Genomic DNA, 26,927 nt, shown 5'->3' with positions numbered 1-26,927 from the left:
TCAGTATGGGGGTGGGGTCACTGTTCTGTATGGGGGGGTGGGGTCACTGTGCTCAATATGGGGGTGGGGGTCACAGTGTTCTGTGTGGGGTTGGGACTCCTACCCCTGATCTTAGGCTGGGTCCTGGGTCCTGGGTCCTGGGTCTAGTCCAGAAGCAGATGGGAGCCTGTGGTTTCCATCACTAGTCCTGCTGAGTCTGACCCTTTACCCTGTGCTGCTGACCTGGCTAACACAGCTTCCTTCTGATTAGGCCTGCTTACAGGACACACCTGCCTCTGCTGATCCCAGCTTTATATTCACCTCAAGGGTAAGTGTCATTTCCTAATCTGAGTAAGTGTCACATCAAGTGTGGGAACTTAGCATCACTGCAGTGTTGTTGCTGTCTCTGTGTCACTCTGTCTCCCCTCCCTGGGGCTCCTGGAGCAGAACAGGCTGCAGGTCGTAAGTGTCTGATAGAAGGAACTCAGATGGGATTGTTAGTGTGAGGTGAGAGAGTTGGAAGGGGGAGCTGGAGATCTATAGTCAAAGTATGGATAGTTATGGACCATGAGGCTACCAGACCTGTGATCGTAGACAACGTTCCCCACTGCAGGGCTCAGGAAATGGAGGGCTCTGTGCCCCTTCTCTGGTTCTGCTCTGCTCCGCTCCCTTTTCTTTGTGTGGAACCTTGTCCTGCAGGTGTGAGGTACAGAATGCCATTGTGTCGGGTTGAAGTGAAATACCTGCTGATTTGGTGTAAGTCCTGAGTGCTGGGCAGTGTTCCTGGGTGAGTGGTGGGGATGTATTAGATTGAGCAGTATGAACAGTCAGTGTTAAAATGGGTAGCAATCATTGTGTGAAAGGTGCATTCTCTCACATTGACCATTGGCAGGAGGTCATTCCCCCTCTTATACCTCTGCTGCCAGGTCGTCGGTACCTGTCTCCAGGAACTGACCTCCCTGGTCACCTGCCTTCTCAGGGTGGACCCTGACAGTCTCTTAACCCTGACTAAGCGACCATAGCATCTCCCTTCATGTTCGTCTATAAGGCCAAGATTCCTAGTGCCATATCCGTCAGTACACTCTGACCTTAGTTCCCAGGATAATCCATTTCAGCCACCTTTGTGGTTAGCTTCTCTCTAAAAGTGCACAACACTCTTGAGACATTCTGCTGCATGCAGAAGCTCACTGGCAGAACTGAGAGGCAGAGAGCTGTTGATTAGGCTGATTAGAAAATATATATTTAAAAACATATGTAAAGCAACTATTTTGTCTCATTGACATAGAAGTATATTGGTAGGAGGACTTGCATTTATTTAGCATCTCTTTAATATTACCAGTCCTTAGAAGGCATTTTACTATCAATGAAATCCTTTTGAGGTGTCGTCGCTGTTGTAATGAGGGAACCAGTGCAGCAATATAGAGTCTTCGGTCCAACACATCCATGCCGACCAGATATCCTAAATTAATCTAGTCCCATTTTCCAGCATTTGGCCCACAACCCTCTAAACCCTTCCTAATCATATACCCATCCAGATGCCTTTTAAATGTTGCAATTGTACCAGCCTGCACCACATCCTCTGGCAGCTCATTCCATACACGCACCATGAAAAGTTGCCCTTTAGGTCCCTTATAAACCTTACCCCTTTCACCCTAAACGTATACCCTTTAGTTTTGGACTCCCCTACCCTGGGCAAGAGACCTTGTCCATTTACCCTATCCATGCCCCTCATGATTTTATAAACCTCTATAAGGTCACCCCCCAGCCTCCGACGCTCCAGGGAAAACAGCACCAGCCTATTCAGTCCCTTCCTATAGCTCAAACCCTTCAACCCTGACAACATCCTTGTAAATATTTTCTGAACACTTTCAAGTTTAACAACATCTCTCCGAGAGTAGGGAGACCAGAATTACATGCAGTATTCCAAAAGTGGCCTCGCCAATGTCCTGTATAGCCGCAACATGACATCCCAAATCCAATACTCAATGCACTGACTGATAAAGGAAAGCACACTGAACATCTCCTTCACCACCCTGTCTACCTGCTCAACAAACAATGATGTGATAATGACCAGATCACCTGTTTCATTTTTTGTGAAGGGAATTATAGATATTTGCGAATCAATAATTTCAGGTATTATTACACACTTCTGATGCAGGTGGGATTTGAGCCCATGCCGAGAGCTAGGGGCATTACCACTGCAAAGAGCCCTCTTTCAACAGAATTGTATGTTTATGCTAAATATGGCAACTGGATTACATATGAAACAAGCTATATCATAGTGATGTCAAATGACAGGGAACTATAGCCTGAGTCCAGGGGCTCCAAGTTGAATGTTCTGTTTTACTGTCCTCTGTATATTGTTATATTGTGTAGAGACTGTTGATGTTCACTCACAAGACGGTAAAGCTCACACTGCTGCCTTTTCTCTGATGTTATCTGAGGGTGAAATATTGGCTGGCTCACCAATGAAAGACAGACCACTCTGTAGCAAATTCAGGAGGATTCTTTTCAAACCAAAAGTACTACAAATCTGAAATGCTCTTCCTCAAGATTCTGCATTTTCTGGGAGAAGTGCTGCTGTCAATGGCAAAAATTAACAGATTTTTTTGTCAGATAAAAGTTATCAAGGGATAAGTATTCAATGTGATTAAATGAGGAGCAAGAGCAAGGAGCTAGTTGAATGACAAAGTCGGTTGAAGGGCTTAATGGCCTTCTCCTAACCCTACTTACATTGCTCCTGTGGTATTTCTGTTGAAGGCAAGACAAATCCCCTGGAAACTTTACCTCAATGTCTGCAACTCCAGCTTTTTAACAGCAAGTGCATTCAATACCAACCTAGTCTGGCCAGCTTTCAGCCAAAGTGTTAAAATTAACTGAGTGCTCACAAGTCTGAACTAAAACCTTGTTTTCATATTCTGAGTCAGTGTGATTTCAATATGAGAAAGCTATGATTACGACATTCAATTTTCATTCACGATGCATTAGTGATTTTGCTGAAACACAAGACAGGTTGTCTTTTGTGCTGAAGCTGTCATAGAAAGTGAAGCAACTCACTCTTATCAAAGATCGAACAGTTCCAGGCATGTCTTAATTCTTATTCCAATGATATTGCCTACTATTCCAGTAACTGAACTGCACTCAGTTACACTTTCACAGAATTATTACAACACACAGGAAGGTCATTTGGCTCAGTTCTATGACCTAGTGTCAATTTCCTGTCTTTTCCCCAAATTCCTGCTATCCAAAAAACAAATCCAATTACCTCTTGAATGCCTCAGTGGAACCTGCTTCCATCACATTTTCAGGCAGTTCACTCCATACTCTAACTACTTGCTCTGCGCAATTTTTTTTCCCACATCATCCTTGCTTTGTATGCACTACAAGGGGCAGCATGGTGGGTCAGTGGTTAGCACTGCTGTCTCACAGCGCCATGGTCCCAGGTTCAATTCCAGCCTTGGGCGACTGTCTGTGCAGAGTTTGTGCATTCTCCCTGTGTCTGTGCAGGCCAGGTGAATTGGCTATGCTAAATTGCCCATAGTGTTAGGTGCATTAGTCAGAGGGAAATGGATCTTGGTGGGTTACTCTTCATAGGATTGGTTGGGCTGAAGGGAATCTAATCTACATTTTAAATCTATGACTTTTCATTCTTGTATCCATTACAAATCGAAACAGCTTCTCTCTCACTACACTGTCCAGCTAACTCATGATATCGAAACCTCTATCTGATCACCTCTTAGCTTTCCTCTCTCTAGGGAGAACAATCTTTCCTTATAACTAGTAAATTGCTTCTTCACTCTCTCTCTCCAATGCATTCACATTGTTCCTACATGTGGCGCCCACAACTGTCCACAAACACCAATGAAATTCAACATCAACTCCCTGCTTTATTCCCTAATTAATAAAGTGGAGGACAGTGCATGCTTTATTAACTGCTATCTCTACCTGTCCTGCTACCTTCATTGACCTGTGCACAAATACAGCAGAAGTGGATACTGCAGATCCTGGAGATTAGAGTCAAGATTAGAGTAGTGCTGGAAAAGTACAGCAGGTCAGACAGCATCCGAGGAGCAGGAAAATCGATGTTTCAGGCAAAAGCCCTTCATTAGTTTCCTGATGAAGAGCTTTTGCCCGAAACATCAATTTTCCTGCTCCTCGGATGCTGCCTGACCTGCTGTGCTTTTCCAGCCCCACTCTAATCTTGACTGAGCACAAATACGCCCAAATTCCTCTGTAATACACCCCCATTTGGAATTGTACCCTCCCTTTTATATTGTCTTTCAGTGTTCTTCCAACTAAAACACATTATTTCACACTTGTTTGCATTTCTTTGCATTTTTGCTCCATTGTTTAGTGTTTTTGTCAAACTTCACTTTGACAGTGTCACTATGTTTGAATGAACGATGAGGGATTATCTGTCATCATTTTGTGATTTATAAACAAAAGATTATATGAGGATCCATGCTGGTCACTAGTTCTTGCTGAAAGCATTGTGATTGTTTATTCCAAGGTTATAAACAGACCAGAAACTTTTCACTGTCAAGTTCCTTTATCAAAACAAATGCTGCAGATCTCAAATAAAAACAGAAAACTCTGGAATTATTTGTCTGGATCTGGCAGGATCTGTGGAGAGAGTTAATGTTTCAGGTCACAGGCCTTTCTTCAGAACTTTTCTGTTCTGAGAGAAACTTGTTAATTTGAAACATTAACTGTGTTTCCACAGATGCTGCCAGACCCATTGTGATTTCCCAGCATTTTCTATTATTTCAGCCTCCTTTGTGTTTCCAGATGACAAGAGACTTGCATCTCCACGACATGTAGGCCCAGGGTTGTCATGGGAATGAGGCAGAAGAGGGTTACTCTTGTGTCCTGGGGTACCTATGCCTCCAGAGTCCCATGAGCCTGGCTGAATATCTTTGCCTCTCAACTCCCCTCAGGTTAGTGAGTCTGAGGGGGTCAATCAACAACATTGTGAGGATAGTGGCCTTCTAATGAGTTGGCGACTGGATTGTCTGTTTTTCAATTATGCTGGTGGAAGGATAAATAAGAAACCGGGCAGAACACCCAAGCTATTCCCTGAAATAGTGCTCTGTGATCATTTACCTCCACCTGAGGGCCAATAGATAGCCTTGGTTTCTTGTGTCGTCCAAAAGACTGTACCTCCACCTGCACCAGAGAAGCATCTTAGCTATTATACTCACACCTCAGAAGTGGGAAATTAACGCACAGCGTTCTGGCGCAGGGACAAGATTGTCACTGGCTAAGGTGATTGTATTCAAAAATAAGTCATTTTTACAGGACTCGACCCGAGAGATCCTGGAGGGATGTTTCTCCTGGTGGGATGGGTGTTGTCTAGAGACAAACGAAACAGTCTCAAATAAAGGACAACTCAATTAAGTCTGAAATGAGGAGGAATCTCTTCACCTGTAGGATAGTGAGCTTTTGGAATTGTGCACCCAGTGGACTGCAGAAGCTCAGTCACTAAGTATGTTCATAGCAGAGATGACTTGCATTCTACATATTAAATCTATTATGATAATAGTGTTAAAGCAAAAGATCAGCCATTGAGACGTACAGCACGGAAACAGACCCTTTGGTCCACCTCATCCATGCCAACCAGATATCCGAAATTAATCTAGTCCCATTTGCCAGCATTTGGCCCATATCCCTCTAAACCCTTCCCATTCATATACCCAGCATAGATACCTTTTAAATGTTGTAATTGTACCAGCCTCCACCATTTCCTCTGGCAGCTCATTCCATACACACACCACCCTCTGTGTGAAAACATTGCCCCTTAGATCCCTTTTAAATCTTTGCCCTCTCACCTTAAATCTATATCCTCCCACACTTCTGGGAAAAGAACTTGGCTATTTACCGTATCCATGCCCCTCATGATTACTTTAGCAATTATCTTTACCCCTTCTGTTATATCTTCTTTGATGCATTTCTCAAATGTCACATATAGAACCTTAGTCATGTTCTCACTGGACAGCAGAGCAAGCACAGAGGGGTGAATAGCCTCCCACAGCTCCCATATCTTAAGCTCTTATGACACCTTACAAACTTGGATGGACAAAAAAAAAATCAGCAAAAAACAGATTAAACAAACAAAAGGCAAACATTTTGATATATAGTGCAGTTCATCACATCTGAATACTCCCATGTGCTATTACAGCCAACAACGTAATCTTTGAACTGTGGTCACCTGTAGGAATATGGTGAATAACTTGTGCAAAGCAAGTCCCCACAATCAACAGTATTATGATGACCACATTATGTGTTTCATTGAGAGGTGGATATTGGCCACATTACTGGGGAGAATACCATCTGCTCTTCTTTCAATGATAATTAATCCACTCAATTCACTAAGCCAGATATTCCTACAATACCAGTCAGAGGACTGGCGAAAGGGGTTTTATAATTATTGAGTTGTGTCTTACAGTCTGAGGAAATATTCAGGACATCCAAAGCCAAGTTGTATGATTTCACAGCACTGTGGTAGTCTTCCCTCTGGAAGTGGTAATTTCCACGCTCCCGTTTCTGTTTACAGATCCGAATGCAGTCCGAAACCGTCAGCGTTTTCAGGTCAGGAGCATTTCTGACATTGAGAAGCTGGACCTCGTATATTACTGTTGCATCTGCAGGGACATCAGGCTCTCTGACATGGAAGAGGAAAGAAAACATCATTGGTCATTCATCATCAACTATACCTGCGGTAAAGCGAATGTTTAACACCAGCTGTTTTACCAACATTGTCAGTTCTGTACAATGGAAATATTAAATGTAAGCAGTTGAGTGGGATAGCAGGGAGTACAGGCCAGTGACATTTTGGTATGAACCTGAGGCAAGAAAAGCCAGAGGTTACAGTGAATCCCAGGAACTCAATAGCCTGTGAAATCTTCTCTGGAAGCAAAGAGTATTAGGTGGCACGGTGGCTCAGTGGTTAGCACTGCTGCCTCACAGCACCAGGGACCCGGGTTCAATTCCCACCTTGGGCAACTGTCTGTGTGGAGTTTATACATTCTCCCTGCGCCTGTGTGGGTTTCTTCCAGGTGCTCTGGTTTCCTCCCACAGGTCATGTGAATTGGCCATGCTAAATTGCCTGTAGTGTTAGGTGCATTAGTCAGGGATGAATTTAGGGGAATTGGTCTGGGTGGGTTGCTCTTCGGAGGGATGGTGTAGATTTGTCAGGCCGAAGGGCCTATTTCCACACTGTAGTGTAGTGATTCTAGTGACAAAACGTGAATCTAGTCCTAGGGACATTGCACATCTTTAGCTTTACATTTTCAAATATTCAGGTAGAAATCAGGCTTCATTGTATCCCTTCTGCAAGTGTAAGATAAAAAGCAACAATTTCACAGCAATGTCCAAAGTTTGCCACAAAGTGCCCAATCCTATACAGGCTTGGTCATTTTAACAGCGGCCCTACTTCAACCTAACAAAGGCTTTAGGCTCCATTCATAGGTAAATGATTTGACTTGGTGGCTGCATATGCCCCTTGAAATTGGAAAGGCATGATACTTCAGGCATTATACTGACTTTTCTCAGGATTCTTCGCTGGTCGGTGAGTTTATTTATCAGTGCTCTGACGTCAGGAGAAGCAGAAACATTCTCTAGACTCTACAGCCCAGGTCATGAGCTTGCCTCCCAGTCTTTGCCACCAGGGTATACCCTAAACCACTGCTGCTGAAGCAAGAAGCCTGATACTCGTTTCCTTAAAATTGTTGAGCTGTCAGTGAAGACATGACAGATGCTGGGCTTCACCAATTACCAGTCACAAACACACAACCTGATTTCCAACCAGCTTCAGACCTCCCAGTTGCTTTGTGGGGTCCAGATCAGACCCTAATGTCGGCCAAATTGAATTTCAATTCAGTTCCTTTAATTTGAATGTTTTGTTTTCCCAGTGAATTTTATTTTGACAATCCAAGGCCTGTTATTGAAAAAATTGAGCTCTTTATTTGTTCAAGTGCACAATGTAACTTAAAGCCAACTGTAGTAAAATTCATGGAAAGCACTTTTTGATCATTCCAGCAGTTTGCCGAAGGATATTTATCACTCCTACTGTACAGCTCTGACATCTTTTCTGTTCCCTGTACACCATCCTGACTGCCCCTCTGATGGAGGTTTCTAAGTCTATACCAATTTTTACCAATTCGCAGCACCTTTGTCTTTCAGACATGCTCTCTTTGATATATGACTGAGACTGCCCAAGGTTATTTTATAGTTGCGCTTACAGTCAGTTGGAAATAAGGGCTTTTACCCCCCGCAGTATGATGGTCTCAGGGAGTGAAAGGGAACTAGATGCTTGACTATCTCAATGGCATTTTCTGAAGAAGTCTCTCAGGTACTAACATATTTAATGGACCAGCTGTCTGTGGTACTTTTAGGACTGAATACGGGCACTAAAATCTGCTAACAAATATAATAAAGATAATCTCTTACTCATAAACGGGGGTTAGGAATGACATCTAATTCCCCGAAACAGGCCCTGCTGTTTTACCAACATTGTCAGTTCTGTACAATGGAAATATTAAATGACTTTTGTCATTTATGTATAATAGTGCAGATGTTAATATTTTACATCTCTTTTGAAAAACACTTGTCAGATAAGGAATGATAAATTAAATGTATTTTAGCATTGCATGCACTTGGAATTGTCCTTTATTGAAATTGTTGCAGAATAAATACCAGTAGTAAAAAATATTTGCAAGTGATGTTTATGGAAAATGTGGAGATAGTTTGGAGTCACTTTGTACACAGTGACAACATCTGACAGTCAAGAGTCTGTGCTTAGCTTCATTTACTATTGAATGGCTTTCTTGAAATCCAAATCTGCTTTGGACTATAATAAATATGACTAAAACACATCATATCATTTCAACAAAAAAAATCTGTCCCTCATGATTTCTGACTTTAAATCACCTCAGTCTAATTTCTCCACTAACCTATAAGATCATTCTTAAGATTATCTATAGATTTCCCTGGATGCTGAACACTTCTGTCAACTCTTTCTCTTTTAATGATATTTTGTTTTTGATTAAAGTAATTGTCAAAGGCTTTAAACAATTCTTTAGAAGTATCTAAAATTACTTTCACAACCTTGGTAAGCTACAGCATTTTCAGTTTGTTCAACCTCTAACTTTGTATCCATATTGCAAATTATTTTGTATCTTAAGTGCTGTTTTCTCCAAGATGTCCAACTCTGTTTTATTTGGCCCATCTCTGAACATATCTATTAACATATGAATGAGGAGCAGAGGTAGACATTTGGGCTCCTCAAACTCACTCCACCACTTAGCAAGATCATAGCTTATCTGATAATGTCACATTCCCACCTGCTCCTATTAACCTGTCACCTGCTTACTTATCAAGAATCTATTTATCTCTGTTATAAAAATATTCAAGGAGTTTGCTTGAATGAGGAAGAAAATTGCAAAGACCCATGAGGCTCTATGAAAAAGAATTCTCCCCAAATCTGTCATAAATGAGTGCTAACTTATTTTTAAACAGCATTCCCAGTTCTAGATTTTCCCACACGAGGAAATGTCTTCCTACATGCACCATATCAAGATCTGTCAGGATCAATCAAATTAATTCTTACTCTTCTAAACTCACACAGATACAAGCCCAATCTTTCCACAGAAGCCAACCCACCCATTCTGAGCACTAGTCGAGAGTGTGGTGCTGGAAAAGCACAGCAGGTCAGGCCGCATCTGAGGAGCAGGAAATTCCACATTTTGGATAGGTTTTTGCCCGAAACATCGATTCTCCTGCTCCTCGGATGCTGCCTGACCTCCTGTGCTTTTCCAGCGCCACACTCCCGACACTAGTCTCCAGCATCTGCAGGCCTCACTTTCGCCTGGGTATTAGTCCAGTAGACCTTCATTGAACTGCTTCTAAGCTGAACTGATTTACATCTTTGGTTAAAAAAAGGACTAATACTGTATACTCCGTGTGTGGTCTCGCCAGCACTCTGTATAGCTGAAACATAGCCTTCAATTACACAAGTAAACTGGAGAGTTGCAACCTTTTCTCACATCTCCCATTATTTTCCACCTAAATAAACGATAGCCATTTTCTCAGCGGCTTTACTGAGTGAATCTTACTGCCTGTAGCTTTAATAATAGCTTATGTTTCCTTCACAGCTTTCTCTGAATGATTCCCGCTGCCTGTGGTTTTGAAGAGTGTTTCCTGTCTCTAGCATAATTTTAATAATGGATCTCTTGCCTTTTCTATGGCTTTGATAAAGTCTTCTAACTTTCTTCTTCCACCATCTGCTTAGCTTTCAAATATGCCCCTTTGTCCCTTTAACTGTTTCTTTACAATGTCCACAAGTCTGTAACTACAGTTTAAATCGGTTTTGCTGTAGATGTGCCTCATGGTATCCATCCACTCTGGGGGAGGGGGAGGGGAGGCTCAATTTGAGCTGAAAGCACTTTTTCTTCAGTTCTAGTTTTCCCAGTCTGTAACTTAAAGCATTTCTAAAAACTATCCCTGACCCACCAGATGCTCTAACTGTACTCACACAACCTCTGATATATGTTCTTGACTGCAACCTGACTTGGGTCAGCTCCTACAGAGCACTGGCACCTGATGCAATTAGTAACTGCCTTGGAGTGACAAAGTCGAAAACTGTGGCATGTGACCCACATTTCCCATGGCTAACCCACCTAGCCTGCACACCATAGGTAATTTAGCATGGCCAATCCACCCTAACCTGGACATCTTTGTATTGTGGGCGAAAACCAGAGCAGCTGAAAGAAACCCATGCAGACACGGGGAGGATGTGCAAATGCCACACAGACGAACATTCCTGATGAAGGACTTATGCCCGAAACGTCGCTTCTCCTACTCCTCGGATGCTGCCTGATCCACTGCGCTTTTCCAGCACCACACATTTTGACTTTGATCTCCAGCATCTGCAGTCTTCACTTTCTCCTGCCTTGGAGTAACCAATACATCAGCTCCAGAGAGCACCTAAATCCCATGTTGACCTCAGCACTGACCACCGGGAGACAGCTAGATTGAATCCACATTGCTCCCCATTGACCACAGTATTGTCGGAGATTATTGTTTACAATGGGCATGGTTTGCATCCACCATCCACTTTGAGGGTAAAGATCTATAGGGCCCTCTTGATCTGGGTGTGAGGAAAAGTATTTGTTACTCTAATGAAAGGAAGCTGTTGTCTTAGAATCATACAATCCCTATGGTACTGAAACAGACTGTGTGAGTTCACACTAACCTTCCAAAGAGCAAACCACCCAGACCCACCACGTCCCACCATTCCCTTGGCTAACCCACCTAGCCTGCACACCATGAGCAATTTAGCATGGCCAATCCATCCTAACCTGCACATCGTTGGACTGTGGGAGGAAACCAGAGCGCCTGTAAGAAACCCACACAGACACGGGGAGAATATGCAAGCTCCACATGGACACCCAAGCCTGGAATCAAACCTGGGTCCCTGGAGCTGTGAGGCAGCAGTGCTAACCACTGAGCCACTGTGCCACCCACTTAAGCAAGATGTAGTTTATTGTAGGTTAGCAACTAATTACAGGTTAAATAGATACAACATACATTGAATGGTTTCAAGGAGTCAGATTTAGTTCTCAGGGTTAAAGAGTATGAGGTGAAAGTGGGAGCAGGGTACTGAGATGGATGATCAGCCATGATCATATTGAATGGGGGAGCAGGCTCAAAGGGCCGAATTGCCTACTCCTGCTCCTGTTTCTACAGTGTTACAGAAACTATGAAGAGAACCTGGTGGTGGCTCTTACTTTTTATAGATCCGAAATTGTTCTTCCCCCACCTTGTCAAATAGCATCACCATAATGCTTAAAGCATTCCTCAGTATTAATTTCTTAAGACCTTTCAACTCTGACACAACTGACATCTTTTTATCCTCTTATTCTCTTCTTACTGAGAGCCCACCATTAAACATTTTTGTAAAGAAAATGTTGCTGTTTTGATGAGGCAATGGATGACAAGACTGGCATTATTGTCCATCCCCAACTCCTGTTGAGAATGTAGCAGGTGAGCCTTCTCCTTGTCTCAGTACTGTACACGTGGTGAAGCTCTACCAAAATGCTTCTCTCCTAATTTCCTTCTAGGAAAGGTGAGCATCATTGGCAAGGCAGTATTTATTGTCCATCCTTAATTGCTGTTGACAGCAATTAAAAGTCAACCACATAGCTGTACCCATAAGGAAGAAACGGAGTCACTTCTACAAGGCACCATGGTTTGACATTTATTCAATGTCACTGCAACATTGTGAGCTTGACTTGAAGTGCTTCACTGGTAAGGTTCAAGTGAAAGGGCATCGTTCAGATTGGAATTGCAGGAGAAGCTCAACAGGTTTGGCAGCATCTGTGGAGAGAAAGCAGAGTCAGAGTTGAATCCAAACACCCTCTTCAGAATTTTCTGCAGAAGGGTTACTGGAGCTGAACCGTAAACTCTGCATTCTCTCCACAGATGCTGCCAGACCTGCTGAGTGTCTACAGCAATTTCTGCTTTCGTTTCGGATTTCCAACATCCGCAGTTCTTTGTTTTGGCCTTTCAGATTGGATTTCTCCAAACTCTTATTCACGGTAACCAAGACCCTTTATCTGAAATCGTGTGGTTTCAATGAAATGGATTGGCTGTCTCTCTCTTAGAAAAAGGTTTCTCGGGGATTCCTAATGTTGCAATGGTAACGTTAGTCTAGTCATCTGTGACTTGATTGCAAATATTACTCCAATTTCATCAAGTTTGTATAAACAATGAACTAATTCAACAAAATATGCAGGTAGGCATATGTGTGTGTGTTTGTTAATAACAATGGCACAGGTCATAAAACGTTCATTGTAAGTTAATAGGCTGTATAAGGTTCAGTTACTTAACTTCTTTATAAACTACTGATTCTGGAAAGATCTTAATTTGCATTCTTTGCCTAATACCAAGTTGAGGGTATTTGCTGTTGTTTATGTTTTCTTATCTTTCACAAGGCTGTGAGAGTATAGAACATAATCCATATTCGGAATGCTGCCAAAAAGGCTGGAGAAATGCCGAAAGCATTGTTGATCTATTGACTGGAAAAGAGTAATATTCCACTCCATTATGACATGCCAAATGTTGGGTTTTGCTTCCAGGAAATTTGCAGACCCCTGCTACTTTGCCAACAGCAACCATTTCCACTTGCCACGCTGGACAGAGAATATCAACATTGTGCATCAACCTCACTTTGAGGAACAGCTCCTCATCTTTCAACTCAGCACTTCATAGCCATCTGGGCTCAACATTGAGATAAAGAAAAATAGATCATAACCCAAGTCCCTGCTTTGTTTTGTGTTTCTATGGTCATTTTCTCCCCCTTTTTCTCTCTGCTTCTGGAGAGAAGTTATTTTCCCGTTCACACCAGCTCCCGACATATCCTTTGTTTCTATTACTATTCCATCCAGTTTCTGTAACTTGAACCACGTTGCTATTTAATCTCTCCTGCCTACGCCCTATCACAGATCTTCCCTTTCATCCTTTTTCGCACCCTCATCTCCTTACACTTGCTTAAAGCCTATTACATTTACAATTACATCTTTAACTTACCCAAATTCTTATTAAAAATCACTGACCTGAAGTATTAACTCTATTTCTTTCTACACTCATGCTGCCCGATCCACTGTTTTTATCTCAGATTTTCAGCATCAGCAGTATTTTTCTGTTTTTAATCATTTGTGGGATGTGAGCATCACTGGCTGGGCCAGCATTTACTGCCCATCCCCCTGGTTGTCCTTGAGAAGGTGGGGTTGGTGAGCGGCCTTCTTGGACTGCTGCAGTCCGCATACTGTAGGTTGACCCTCAATGCCCTGAGGGAGGGAATTCCAGGATTTTGACCCAGCGACAGCAAAGGAATGGCAATATATTTCCACGTCAGGATGGTGAGTGGCTTGGAGGGGAATGTGCAGGGGGTGGTATCTACCTTCTAGATGGAAAAGGGATGGCATGGTGGCTCAGTGGTTAGCACTGCTGCCTCACAGCACCAGGGACCCAGGTTCAATTCCAACCTTGGGTGACTGTCTGTGTGGAGTTTACCCATTCTTCCCGGATCTGCGTGGGTTTTCTCTGGGTGCTCTGGTTTCCTCCCACAATCCAAAGATGTGCAGGTCAGGTGAATTGGCCATGCTAAATTGCCCATAGTGGTAGATGCATTAGTCAGAGGGAAATGGGTCTGGGTGGGTTACTCTTCAGAGGATCGGTGTGCACTTGTTGGGCCAAATGGCCTGTTTCCACACTGTAGAGAATCTAATCTCAAGTGGTCTTGGGTTTGGAAAGTGCTATCTAAGGACCTTTGGTGAATTTCTGCAATGGATCTTGTAGATAGTACACACTGCTGCTGCTGTTTGTTGATATCACATGGAGCAAATTGAATTGGCCAAAGACAAGGTGTTAGTAATGCTGGGGACCATTGGAAGAAGCCGAGATGGATCATCCACTTGTACCTTATGGCTGAAGATTGCAGCGAATGCTTCAGCCTTATCGTTTGCATTGATGTGCTGGGGTCTTCTGTTATTGAGCTTGGGGATATTTGTGGACACTTCTCCTCCAGTATGTTGTTTTACTGTTCCCCCACCATTCATGACTGGATGTGGCAGGACTGAAGAGCTTAGATCTGATCTGTTGGTTGTGGGATTGCATAGTTCTGTGTATCATTTGCAGCTAATGCTGTTTGGTATGCGATTAGTCCTGTTTGGTGGCTTCACCAGGCTGACACCTCATTTTCAGAAATGCCTGGTGCTGCTAATGGCATACCCTCCTGCACTCTCCATTGAACCAGGGTTAATCCCTTGGCTTGTCTGTAATGATTGAGTGAGGAGCTATGCCGGGCTATGAGGTTGCAGGTTGTGCTGGAGTACTGTCTTGCTGGCAGGACAGGGCACATCCAGGGATGGTGATGGTAGTGTCTGGGACATTGTCTGTAAGGTATGATTCTGTGAGTATGGCTGTGTCAGGCTGTTGTTTGACTAATCTGTGAAACAGCTCTCCCAATGTAGGCACAAGTCCCCAGATGTTAGTACGCAGGACTTTGCAGGGTCGACAGGGCCGTTTCTGTCATTGTCTTTTGCGGTGCATAGATCAATGCCAGGTGGTCATCTTGTTTTGTTTCTTTGATGAGACTTTGTAACGATTGGTTCCACACGTCGGCGCAACATCGAGGGCTGAAGGGCCTGTACTGTGCTGTGATGTTCTATGTTCTATTAATAGAACTGAGTGGCTTACTAGGCCATTTCATTGTGCAGTCGAGAGTCAACCACATTGTTGTGGGTCTGAAGTCACATGTAGGTCAGAAGTTGAGTCCATTTTGAGGGTACTTCAGAGCTCCACATCAGTGGTAGCTGTGCTCACACACCGATGGGGAAATTGAAGCCAAACGTTGTATTGGTTCAGGGATTAATGGTTCAGGGATCAGTGAACATCCACTGGAAATATATAGAATGGCAAAATTAGAATGATTGGCATTCAACAGTGATTTGACACCAGTGCTAAATAGTCGCTCAGAGCTCTAACAGTTGAATGTGAGTTCAGCAGCAGTAATAAATCTTTCATTTACATGCTATCTAAAACAATCATCAATTACTTCCAGGTTAGTTGCTGATTGATTTTTGCTGTACATGACTCTGCATGTGATTGATTTGTGTACAGTTGTTTTTAATTGTGGAATGTCTACAGCGTAGCAGGTGCTGAAGACTTTTGTTTCTGACTTCAAAGCCTTCAGCACAAACCAGTTGTCCCCAGATATGGTTCACTATTAGCAATTCCCTTTGAATTACTGTGCAGCTGGGAGGATCAGCAAGTGCGGAACTATTACTTGCAAATTTAAAGACACAAAGCAGTTGCTTCCAGGTTTGGGTGGTCTGTCAAGATTCCAGTGGGCATCGAGTGTGTCGAAAAGAGGCCATAACGAGAGGTCAAGTTGCTGAAACAGGGAGTGGGAGTCGGGCTCTTGTGTGGAGGCCATATCCACAAAGGGTCCTCAGGAGAGCAATTCCACAACATGGATCTGAGTGAGAAGCAATGTGTGAGATCTCGGTTCGATCAGCCTCAGTGTGAAATCTGCCACTCAGTGCCAACACAACTGCTACCTCCCAACAGGGTGAGGGCTACATTGCCCATGACACTGGAGACAACAATGGGATATTGTCGTGGCTGGAGATATTTGCAACGTCTTATAGTTTGATGTCCAGCTGTTGCATACAGCGCATCATCAAGGCTCTCTATTCACAGACAATTAACCACAATTCATTCTCTGTTAGAGAGAGAACCAGGTAGAGCTAGCAAGTGGCTTCACTAGGATTGTAGCTTTCCTATAGTGCAGGGTATTAATGATTGAGTCCAATGTGCAGGCTGCTGTTAACCCCTTCCTATATCAGATGTGCATATCCCTCAATATTATCTGGTATGTGACCGCAAGCAGTGTATCTTTGCCTGTTATCCTGGTAGCATTCGTGGTGCTTTCATTCTGCATCACAAAGCATTCTGAGGAATCACTTTGATGTCTCCAAATGCTAATGCTATCCCTTTGATTTCACTTCTGCACACACTGCTACACATCCCCAACTTTCAACTCTTTCAAAATCCCACCGAGCTCAAACAACTCACCCCTAAACCTTCTACATTCCTGGGAACACAAGCCTAGTTTATGTAATCTCTCCTCACAACTTACAAGAATAATAGAGAGGAGGAAAAAACACACAGTTCTGGCTAGACCACATTTGGAGTACTGTATACTCATACCAGCCAATGCACATTCTAAAAGATTTGAAGAAATTGCAGCACAGATTCACTAGAATGTTACTCAGATTCAAGAGGGTCAGTTAGCTCAGTTGGCTGGATAGCTGGCTTGCAATGCAGCAAAGGTTCAATTCGTCCTGAGGTTTCCATGAAAGGTTATCCTTCTCACCCTCTCCCCTCACATACTGCCCCCCCCCGCCCAGGTTAAACCATCACCAGTCATCCCTCTTTAATAATAGAGTGGTCCTATGCTCTGCTAGGGTTATGGCAACTTTACCTTTTACTCAGGTTCCAAGAGTATTGAGGACATTAGAAATTTGTAGTTTTAATTCACCACAGTTTCCCTTTCCCAGATAACGCAGAACAGGGTGCGAGGGGAGGTGACTGCAGGCTATAACAGGAATCAAATTTTCAGAATTCTAATTCAACTAGAAGAATGCAGATGTAAGTTAAAATTGATGAGGTTGAGCTAAAAGAGGGAAACTCTTGCTCTACAAAGCACTGAGGTTCTCTGGTTGTGTGTTTATACCTTACACTAGAAAGGTGTCATTTTGGATTTTATGTGCCTCACTGAACTTATTTTAGCAGGGTGGGTGGTGGTATGTAACGTAGTCAACCATTTACACACCCATCCATGAGCTGAGCCCATAGTATACTGGGCACTGAAACTGACCGTATAAATGTCAACAATGCTTGTTAACAAACCCGCCATTCAGGATCAAATGCTACCATTGCTTCTGTCCGACTGCCTTGGTGGGAGTGAGTAAGCTGAGACAGAGTGGGAAAGAGTGGCTCGACACCTCTTTAGCAGTTTACATCAGGAACATACCCAGGGCAAAAATGTCATGCCTCCTTCCTTCTGGGCTGCTTGTCCTCCACCACCTGATGCCACCTTCACCACCTCACTCCCTCCCCATTTCCCTCCCCCACACTGGACTCTCGTAATACCCGCTCACTCTAAAACCTTGGGATGTAATGGCTGAGGGCTGCCCTGATCACATTTGTCACTTGCCCTACAGTCCTGGCAGTAGCCTCCAGCTCTGGCACTGCTGAGAGTGCTACAGCAGCCAACAATCAGACTGGTCACTGAAGGGTGGGAATCCCATCCCACCCACCCTCAGCCACTTTCATCTGGTCGCTGGGTGTTATGGCTGTGGGTGAGTTCCTTCCAGTGGAGTCAACTTCCAGCCAACTGAGGTGGGGCTGGGGTAAGGTTGATGTGAGTTATCCAACTCCAACTTCTATAAAATGCATCCTGTTTCATCTGATCTCGTCTTCAGGATGCTACCTGACTCACTGTATATTTCAAAATTTATCTGCCACAGTTAATCTTTTCATCATTTGTGTATTTTGCCTTTTTGCTTCATTTATTTTTACGTCATTCTTCTCAGTGACATAATCCACTGGAATCTTTTTAATCTAATCGATCTAAAAGGAAGAGGTAGATTCCTTTCAATGCTGTTAGATACTGGCAATAGAGATTCCTATCCATTGACTTGCAGAATAACATTGGACAGAGAGTACAAGTAGGTGTCAAACCTGAAAGCACATTGATTTTGACTGAACCCACTTGTGGGGACAATGTCAATAATGGCGACACATTAATCTTGAATAAATACATCCAAGTCTACTTTAACCTAGTTAATTGTCATGTGATGGTTTATTTATGGCTACATTAAAATAGTTCATAATTAGAATTATTTATCAAGAGTTTTTAAAACAGCAGGTACCTTTTATTGAGAAATAAGACAACTATGGCCCAGTGTTTGTTACAAGTTTTAGAGTAGAGGCAGACAGCATGATATTTACTGGCAAAGGGCAGATATAAATGAATACTTATAATCTCCCAAAAAATCAGGTCAGAAGGTATCATTGACAACTGATGCCATTAGAAATTTGAAATACAGGCACTCATTGTCTGAAGCAAGAAATTATGTAAGCATACATATTGAGGGCAATGATTTTGGCACAGTGACTTTGAGAGATAAAAGATCTTTCTTGTCGTGACATATTTATCACATTAATGTAGGTATATTACCCATCAAAGAGAAAATAAAAAGGCATGGACTGACCTTTGCAGTGTGATGGCCAAACAATGCAAACTCACTCAGAACAATACGTTGGAAACTGAGAGGTGTGAACCATAGTTCAGCAATCAAAGAAACATTCATTGAAGTGGATTTACCTGAACAGACTCTACTGACCCCCATCGCAGCAGACTCCGAAAAAAATTACCTGGGAAATTGAAGATTCCCAACTGCCTCACATCTGGAATGTCTGAAAGTCTCTATTTGAATCTGATGAAATTAGATAAATAGTTACTCAGGAAAGTTAAAAATCACACGACAGCAGGTTATAGTCCAACAGGTTCATTTGGAAGCACTAGCTTTCGGAGAGCTGCTCCTTCATCAGGTGGTTGTGGAGAGTAAGATCATAGGACACAGAATTTATATGAAAAGTTTACAGTGTGATGCAACTCAAATGATTTATTGAAAAATACCTGGATTGTTTGTTAAGTCTCTCATCTTTTAGAATGACCGTGTTGATTTCAGTTCTTTCATATGTTAAATTGTTAAAATTCACTTGAGAATGTAACTTGAAAAAAGGTTCTGGGATTTACATATTAAAGAACTGAAACTAACATGGTCACTCTAAAAGATGAGAGACTGAACAAACAATCCAGGTCTTTTTCAAATTATAATTTCAGTTACATCACACTGTAAACTTTTGCTATAAATTCTGTGTCTTACGATCATATACTTCACAACCACCTGATGAAGGAGCAGTGCTCCAAAAGCTAGTGCTTCCAAATAAAACTGTTGGACTATAACCTGGTGTTGTGTGATTATTAACTTTTTACACCCTAGTCCAACACCTGCACCTCCAAATCATGAAAAGTTACACCATTAAAACCCCAATCTTAGTCCAGTGTAACTATTCAACTGACCCCATGCACACATCAGACACTAGCAACTACACTTACCCCAGACCCCTGACATGCACACCACCCCCACCCCCCAGAATGTGAACTGACCCTGCCAGAATACAAAATTCACAGCCCGCACCAGACACCCACCTTCTCCCCCACTACCTTCAGCATCTGCTCCGGATCCAACCCAACAAGGAACTAACACCCTTTCACCCCCCTCAGCCCCAGATCCAACCTGGGACTTGAGCACCCTGTTCCTTCTCTGGTTCATAACCTCTTCATCTTCAGGAGCTGATGTCCTTTTCATCCACTCCCAGCTCACCACCCACTTCCCTCATCCTCCCCATGCCCTACTCCTAACATGGCCCTCACATCCCCTCACTGCTACATCCACCTCCCTCCTCCTTGGGCCTGTGTCCCAACTTTCTCCACCTCTGCAGGGCTCAATTTCCCTCATCCTCCCCAACTTAAACACTTTCCTGGCCCCCTTGCAACCTTACACCTGGTGTCATACCCACCTAATACCAGAGAGATTCAGTGTGGTTTTGGAAAGGATTGAGGAACTACTGATATGGTAGTTGCAGTTAGCTCTAAGAGACATGCCAAGAACAAGTTGAGCAGACACATTCTACACCATGTTTGTTGACATGACTAAAGCTTGAGACACAGTGGGCCAGGAGGCCTCTGGAAATTTAGCTGTTGAGGTTGTGCAGGGCATGGTCGAAGACTCTTCTGGAGAACTGTGTCCAGTTCTGGTCTCCCTGTTATAGGAAGGATATTATTCAGTCTCCCCATGACAACCATCCTGGCATCAGAATCAGATATCACATTGACCAGAGACTACTCAATCTGTGATAATTCCAGACAAAGACCATGGTCTCCAAGGACATACAACACAATTTCCAATTTGCTGATGACTGTGAACTAGTTGTGGGTTCAGAGCTGAACACGCAACACAGTGTGGACTTGTCTTTCAAAGCTTTATAATCAACATGAAGAAAACTGATATAAGGTACCAGCCCTTCTCCAGGAGAGTCCTATCTTGAATCCAAAGTTTCAGTCCATGACCAGAACCTGTTAGAGATGGATAAACTTAAATATTTCAGGAGGGCACTCTCTCAAACTGTCTGTATTGACAATAAGACATGACCTGGGACTAATATAGCAAGTTTAAGGTTTGGCAGCCTTCAAACAGCAGTTTGGGAAGGAAGATGAGCAAGTCAGCCAACAATCTGAAAGTCTATGCAGCAATAGAACTACCCAATCTGCCTGATACATGGAAGATGTGGACTGTGTAGCCATGTTACTCCCAGAAGCTTAACCCCTTTTATCTGAGCTCTTTGGAAGCTTCCAACAATCAGATGGTTAGACAGAATACCAGTCACTGAGGTGCCAGTCTGAGATAGTCACAACTGAGTTGGACTGGTCATGTCAGCAAAATGCCTGACCTTGCTGAAGTGTACCTTCCATCCAGTCTGAGGTAGGCACTTCTGAAGGTCAAAGGAAGCTCTACATGGTCACTGTCTGAAGGTTTCACTTAGGAGCTTTGATAATTAGTGCTAGAAGCTGCTTGCCCAGGATCTCTGCAGCTGTGCAACCAATAAAAACAAACTCCTTTGAAAGCCAGTGCATATTGGAAGCAGTGATGAGAGGAGACCCTGAGAAAGCAACTTATCCAAAACTCAATACTCGAGTATCCTGTCCTACTGGCATCAGAACCTTCCAGGCACTGATTGATTGATTGATTGATTGATTGATTGATTGCTTTGTTTTATTGTCGTGTGTACCAAAGTACAGTGAAAAGTATTGTTTGTGAGCAGTACAGGCAGATCATAGTAAGCAAGGACATACTGATCATAAAGTGAAAAAAGTTTGGACAGTGGAAGGCATACAGATTACACTGCACAGGGCATACACTAGGCAAGATCCACACTAGCATTATTTGAAGTTAGAGAGTCCGTTTAGCGGTCTAATCCTGGCAGGGAAGAGAGTCTTCCCAAACCTGTTGGTGCGTGTGTTCTGTATCTTCCTGCACAATGGAAGAGGTTGTAGGAGAGCATTACCAGTGTCTTTAATGATGTTGGCAACCTTTCCATGGCAACGAGACATGTAAATGGAGTCTATGGCTGGGAAGTTGACTTCTGCGACGGTCTGGCCTGTGCACATAACCTTCTTAACATTTTTACGGTCCTGGGCAGAGCAGTTGCCATACCAGGCCATTATGTACCTGGATAGTATGCTCTCAATGGTGCATCAGTACGGACATATTCAATTTCCTGAGCTGAAAATGTGTTGCTGGTGAAGCACAGCAGGTCAGGCAGCATCCAAGGAACAGGAGAATCGACGTTTCGGGCATAAGCCTGATGAAGGGCTTATGCCCGAAACGTCGATTCTCCTGTTCCTTGGATGCCGCCTGACCTGCTGTGCTTTACCAGCAACACATTTTCAGCTCTGATCTCCAGCATCTGCAGACCTCACTTTCTCCTCGACAATTTCCTGAGCTACCTGACAAAGAAGAGATGTTGCTGTGCCTTCTTGACCGTTGCATCTACGTGGGAAGACCAGGACAGGTTGTTGGTTTCCATCACTCCTGGGAACTTAATGCTCTCCACCCTCTCAATCTTTGCTCCATTGATGTAGATGGGGGCGCTTTCTCCTTCCTGTAGTAAGTGATCAGTTCTGTAGTTTTGCCGACATTGAGAGAGAGGTTGTTCTCATTGCATCACGTCACCAAGCCCTCTGTCTCCTTTCTGTATCCTGACTCATTGTTGTTTGATATCCATCCTACTGCGGTGATGTCATCAGCAAACTTCAGAATTTGGCAGCACAGTCATGGGTGTCCAGGGAGTACAGCAGGGGGATGAGAACTCATCCTTAAGAAGCTCCAATGTTGAGTGTTATTGTGGAGGAGGTGCAGTTGTCAGCCTTCACTGATTGTGGTCTGTGGGTCAGAAAGCTGAGGATCCAGATGCAGACAGAAGAGTTGAGACCTAGGTCTGAAAGGAATGATGGTGTTGAAGACGGAGCTGTAGTCGACGAGCAGAAGTCTGACATTGGTGGCCTTGTTATCCAGATGTTAAGGTTAGGGTTAGGGAAATGGTGTCCACTGTGGACCTGTTACATCAGTAGGCAAATTGCAGGGGATCGAGGCAGGCTGGGAGACTAAAGTTGATGTGGACCATGACCAGCCTCTCAAAGCATTTTATGATTATGGAGGTCAGAGCCACAGTGTGGTAGTCATTAAGGCACGTTGCATTTGCTTCCTTAGGGACGGGGATGATGGTGGTCTTCTTGAAGCAGGTGGGCACTTTGGCTTGTAGGTGGGAGAGGCTGAAGATGTCGGTGAATGCCTCTGCCAACTGGTCCACACGGGATCTAAGCACACAGCCAGGGCTCCGTCCGGGCCTGGTCACTTTCCTTGGGTTGTCTCCCCCAGGAAGACCAATCTGACGTCTGTGGCGGTGGCTGAGGGAACAGGTGTGTCCAGGGCTCGCCGCAACTGCTGGCATTCAGCTCGAACCGAGCATAGAAAGCATTAAGCACAGCAGGAGGGATGTGTCTCTATCTGCTCTCTTACTCGGCTTCATTTTGTATCCCATTATGTTGTTTAGGCCTTGCCACAGGCAGTGAGAGTCTGTTTGGTTGGTTTGGCCCTGGAACTTGTCAGGTACAGCCTCTTGACATCCTTAATGACTTTGTAGAGGTCATACCTGGGTTTTCTGTCTAGCTCTGGGTCATCCGACTTGAATATGCACGCCTGGTCTTCAACAGGGAGTGGATTTCTCGGTTCATTCAAGGTTTCTAGTTGGGGAGCACTCAGATTGAATTTTTTGGCAAGCAGTCCTCCATGCATTTGCTAATGAGGTCGATGATGTTGGTAGCATACTCATCCAGGTTTTCCATTGAGTATTCAAATACAATCCAGTCCACCGATTCCAAGCAGTCTTTATAGTTAACTATGCAGTCACAGAACCCACTCAAATAGCTCTGATGATGAACGTGGTCACCTTAATCTCAACGGATGACGAAGAAAGAAAAGAGAAAGAGATGCAGAGAGAGAGGGAGAGAGTGAGAGTGAGAGAGAGAGAGATGGAAAACAGGAGAGGCTTAGAAAGAACATCACAGTGTTTAAGCTCTAGGCATCCAAAGGTATGGCCACCAAGAGATGAGGGAAGTCAGGGATTGGCGCTAAAGTCCAAATGTTGAGGAATTATGAGATCTCAGAGGGTTATAGGGTTGAAGGAAGTTACTGTTAAATGAAGAGACAAAGGGATGGAGAAATCTGATGATAATTTTAAGTTCAAGATCAGCCAACAGGAAGCCAATGTAGGTCAATGAGCTCAGAAGTGATAGAGAAACAAGATTTAGTCTGAATTAGGGTACAAGCAACAGAGTTTTAGTTAATTTACCTCTCCCTCTTTAAAGAGGTTCCCAAACATTAAAATTATACACATGCCATTGTAAATCTGGACGCCCGGGAGGGACCTCTCGGTTCCACGATTGGTCAAATAAACACTGATTCAGCAAGATTTAACATATTATATAGATGCCGGACATAGGTTAAAGAGCAACACAGGGGTTAAGCACCTCTGTGTACTCTGGAAAAGCTGTGCATTTTAGTTTAAAACACAAGCAACTTTTACAGGTCTCTTAACAAACAGAACAGCCATAATAGCAAAATTAATCCAATAAAATGAAATTAAATGATAAATAGACATAAAATTAAGCCAATGATATTTCCTGGAAATTGACTTGTTTTGCATGTCTTTATCTCTAGGGACAACCAGTTTCCAAGGTCAATTTAGGATACTTTAATAATGTCATCTCTTACTTAGTTAATTCATAGTATGAACAGGGCATTGTTTGCTAATTCCTTTCAATTAGTTCAGGAATGCAGTTTTTTAGCAGAGTTAGATCCCATTATAAACAAAATTGTTAATTTGCTCCTAGAAGCCATTTTGTTATGTTACTTTATGTTACTTATATTAAGAAGCCATTTTGTCGTTAGTAAAGGCATGCATTAAATGGTTGCTCCTGACAACAGCCTAAATCCAGATTTTAGATCCTCACCATTGCAATATCATTCCAACATTTTAAAATGGTGTTCCTTCAACATGCAATGGTCTTTTTTGATCTGGTAGCCGAATCTAATTTTTCAACTCGTATCATGTAGTCAACATGTTGAAGCAGACATTGGTTAGATTTCACTCCCTGCAGATGGATTTTGTGACAAAGTGAATTGAAGTTTTTATATTGTCAGCAACATGCTAGTACCAGCAATATCTACTGAATTCAAATGATAATATTGCTGCTTTTATATTCAGTGCTCTGAACTGTAAATTCAAATTAGACTAATTATGTTGAGAAGCGTAAAATTAAACAAAATGTGACATATTCCAGCTATTGACCAAAGTCTGTGTTAGCAGGCCTTACAACTTCAAACAAACTCCAGAGTTGTGACACTCTGCACTAAAGTCGCTCTTATCTCCTGGTGTAACTTTCCTTTTTACATTTCTCCTCTTTGATTTTGATCAGGCCCACTCAGGTCGACGGTAGCAATGACTTTATATGAGAAGAAGGAAGAAATATTCCAGTGTTTTGAGTGAAAAATTCCCCTCAAACAGCACCACCAAAAGCAGACTAACTGATTGCTTGTTCAACTGCCATTTTTAGGATCTTCCTTGACACAAACATGGCTGCCATCTGGCAGGAATGACAACAGTGATCCATTTTCAGAGCATTTTGGGATATCCTGAGGAAATGAAAGACACTTTCTTCATTTTATTTCTTTCCTTCAGCTCAGGCATAATTCTTCCTCACAATCACATTGACACAGAAAGACAAACACATCCTCAGGGACACTCATTCAAACAGACGGATGTTGAATTTGCTTCACAGTCTTGGGCACCTGAAAAATCACTGCAAAGGCAAGGAGATACCAAGAATGACATCGCCTGCACAAATCCAGCCAAGCGTGACTTCTCTTGCCTCTCATTGGGGTTCACAACGACAATGACCAATGTGGAAATGGGTTAATCACCGTGGTGGTGAACATCTCAGGATGCTATTGTGTTCCTTGGAGACATTGATCCATGTTTCTACATTCTGTTCCAAATGGGAACATAAATTAATATCTCCCGAACCCCATCCCTACTCCATCTCAGCCCCCCGTGGTAGTTTTTGTGTTGTGGCATTGATACCAAGCAATAAGGTTCGGATTGTATAAGACTGACAGCCAGAGAAAACATTACCTGAAGCAATATTTTGCAGGTGGAAATCACTCCCAGAAATAAAGCAGCTAGGCCAAAGGTTCAGGACGGCAAAAGTCTTGATTTCTACTACGATGCTTGCTCATTATTACTGTGGGGTTGGAGCCTTGGAAACTCATTCCCTTTGACATATTGAAACATGTTGGTTGTGTTACTATCTCCTACTAATGGAATCCAACTAACAAACAATAATAATTGGCATCACAGGAATCACTCCAGTAATGATTACTTATCTGCCATAGGCCAGTTAGCTATGCTCCACTTTGAAAGAACACCTCTGGCCATTGTGCAAGCATGACCCACCCTTCCCTTAGCCAGTCATTTTAACACAGCATCCTGCTCACATGCCCACTTGTCACGGCATGCTGCAGGGTTCCAGAGAACCACAGTTCAAACTGGAGGAATAACATCTCATCTTCAGACTAGGCACTGGACAGGTTTCTGATATTGAGTTCAACACCTTCAGATTGTGAACCCATTCCCATTCCTTCCCTTTCTTTTAGCTTGACTTGTTACATTCCCTGTCACCATGTCCCCTTTCCCCACCCCAATGGGGCTGTCTGTTCTTTCCAGTCTGGCAGTTAGACCCACCATTGTTCTGCCATTCTCACATTCCAGTCATCAATGTGGACTTCACCAGTTTCCTCATTTCCTCTCCTCCCACCTTACCTTAGTTCCAACCTTCCAGCTCAGCACTGTCCTCATGACCTGTCCTACCTGCCAATCTCCCTTCCCACCTATCCACTCCACCCTCCCCTCTGACCTATCACCTCCATCCCAACATTTTTTCTCCCTCAGCATCTACACGGCACCACTCCCCACCTCTTCCTCCGCTACATTGATGACTGCATCGGCGCCACCTCATGCTCCCGTGAGGAGGTTGAGCAGTTCATCAACTTCACCAACATATTCCACCCTGACCTTAAATTCACCTGGACCATCTCTGACACCTCCCTCCCCTTCCTGGACCTCTCCATCTT

General features: G+C 43.3%; 1 protein-coding gene across 2 annotated transcripts in view; it reads right to left on the bottom strand.

Annotated features, from left to right (window-relative positions):
- fkbp16 (FKBP prolyl isomerase 16) overlaps positions 1-26,927 on the bottom strand; it is a 161,831-nt gene that overhangs the window by 25,988 nt on the left and 108,916 nt on the right. For both annotated transcript variants that reach the window (XM_043677564.1, XM_043677563.1), the window contains exon 4: positions 6,423-6,640. In XM_043677564.1, the coding sequence (XP_043533499.1) occupies positions 6,423-6,640 (218 nt within the window). The remainder of the gene's footprint in view (positions 1-6,422; positions 6,641-26,927) is intronic.

Source organism: Chiloscyllium plagiosum, chromosome 36 (genome assembly GCF_004010195.1).
Source record: "Chiloscyllium plagiosum isolate BGI_BamShark_2017 chromosome 36, ASM401019v2, whole genome shotgun sequence".
Classification (NCBI taxonomy): Eukaryota; Metazoa; Chordata; class Chondrichthyes; order Orectolobiformes; family Hemiscylliidae; genus Chiloscyllium; species Chiloscyllium plagiosum.
The sequence above is the reverse complement of the archived record's forward strand: the minus strand, read 5'-3'. Positions and strand labels throughout refer to the sequence as shown.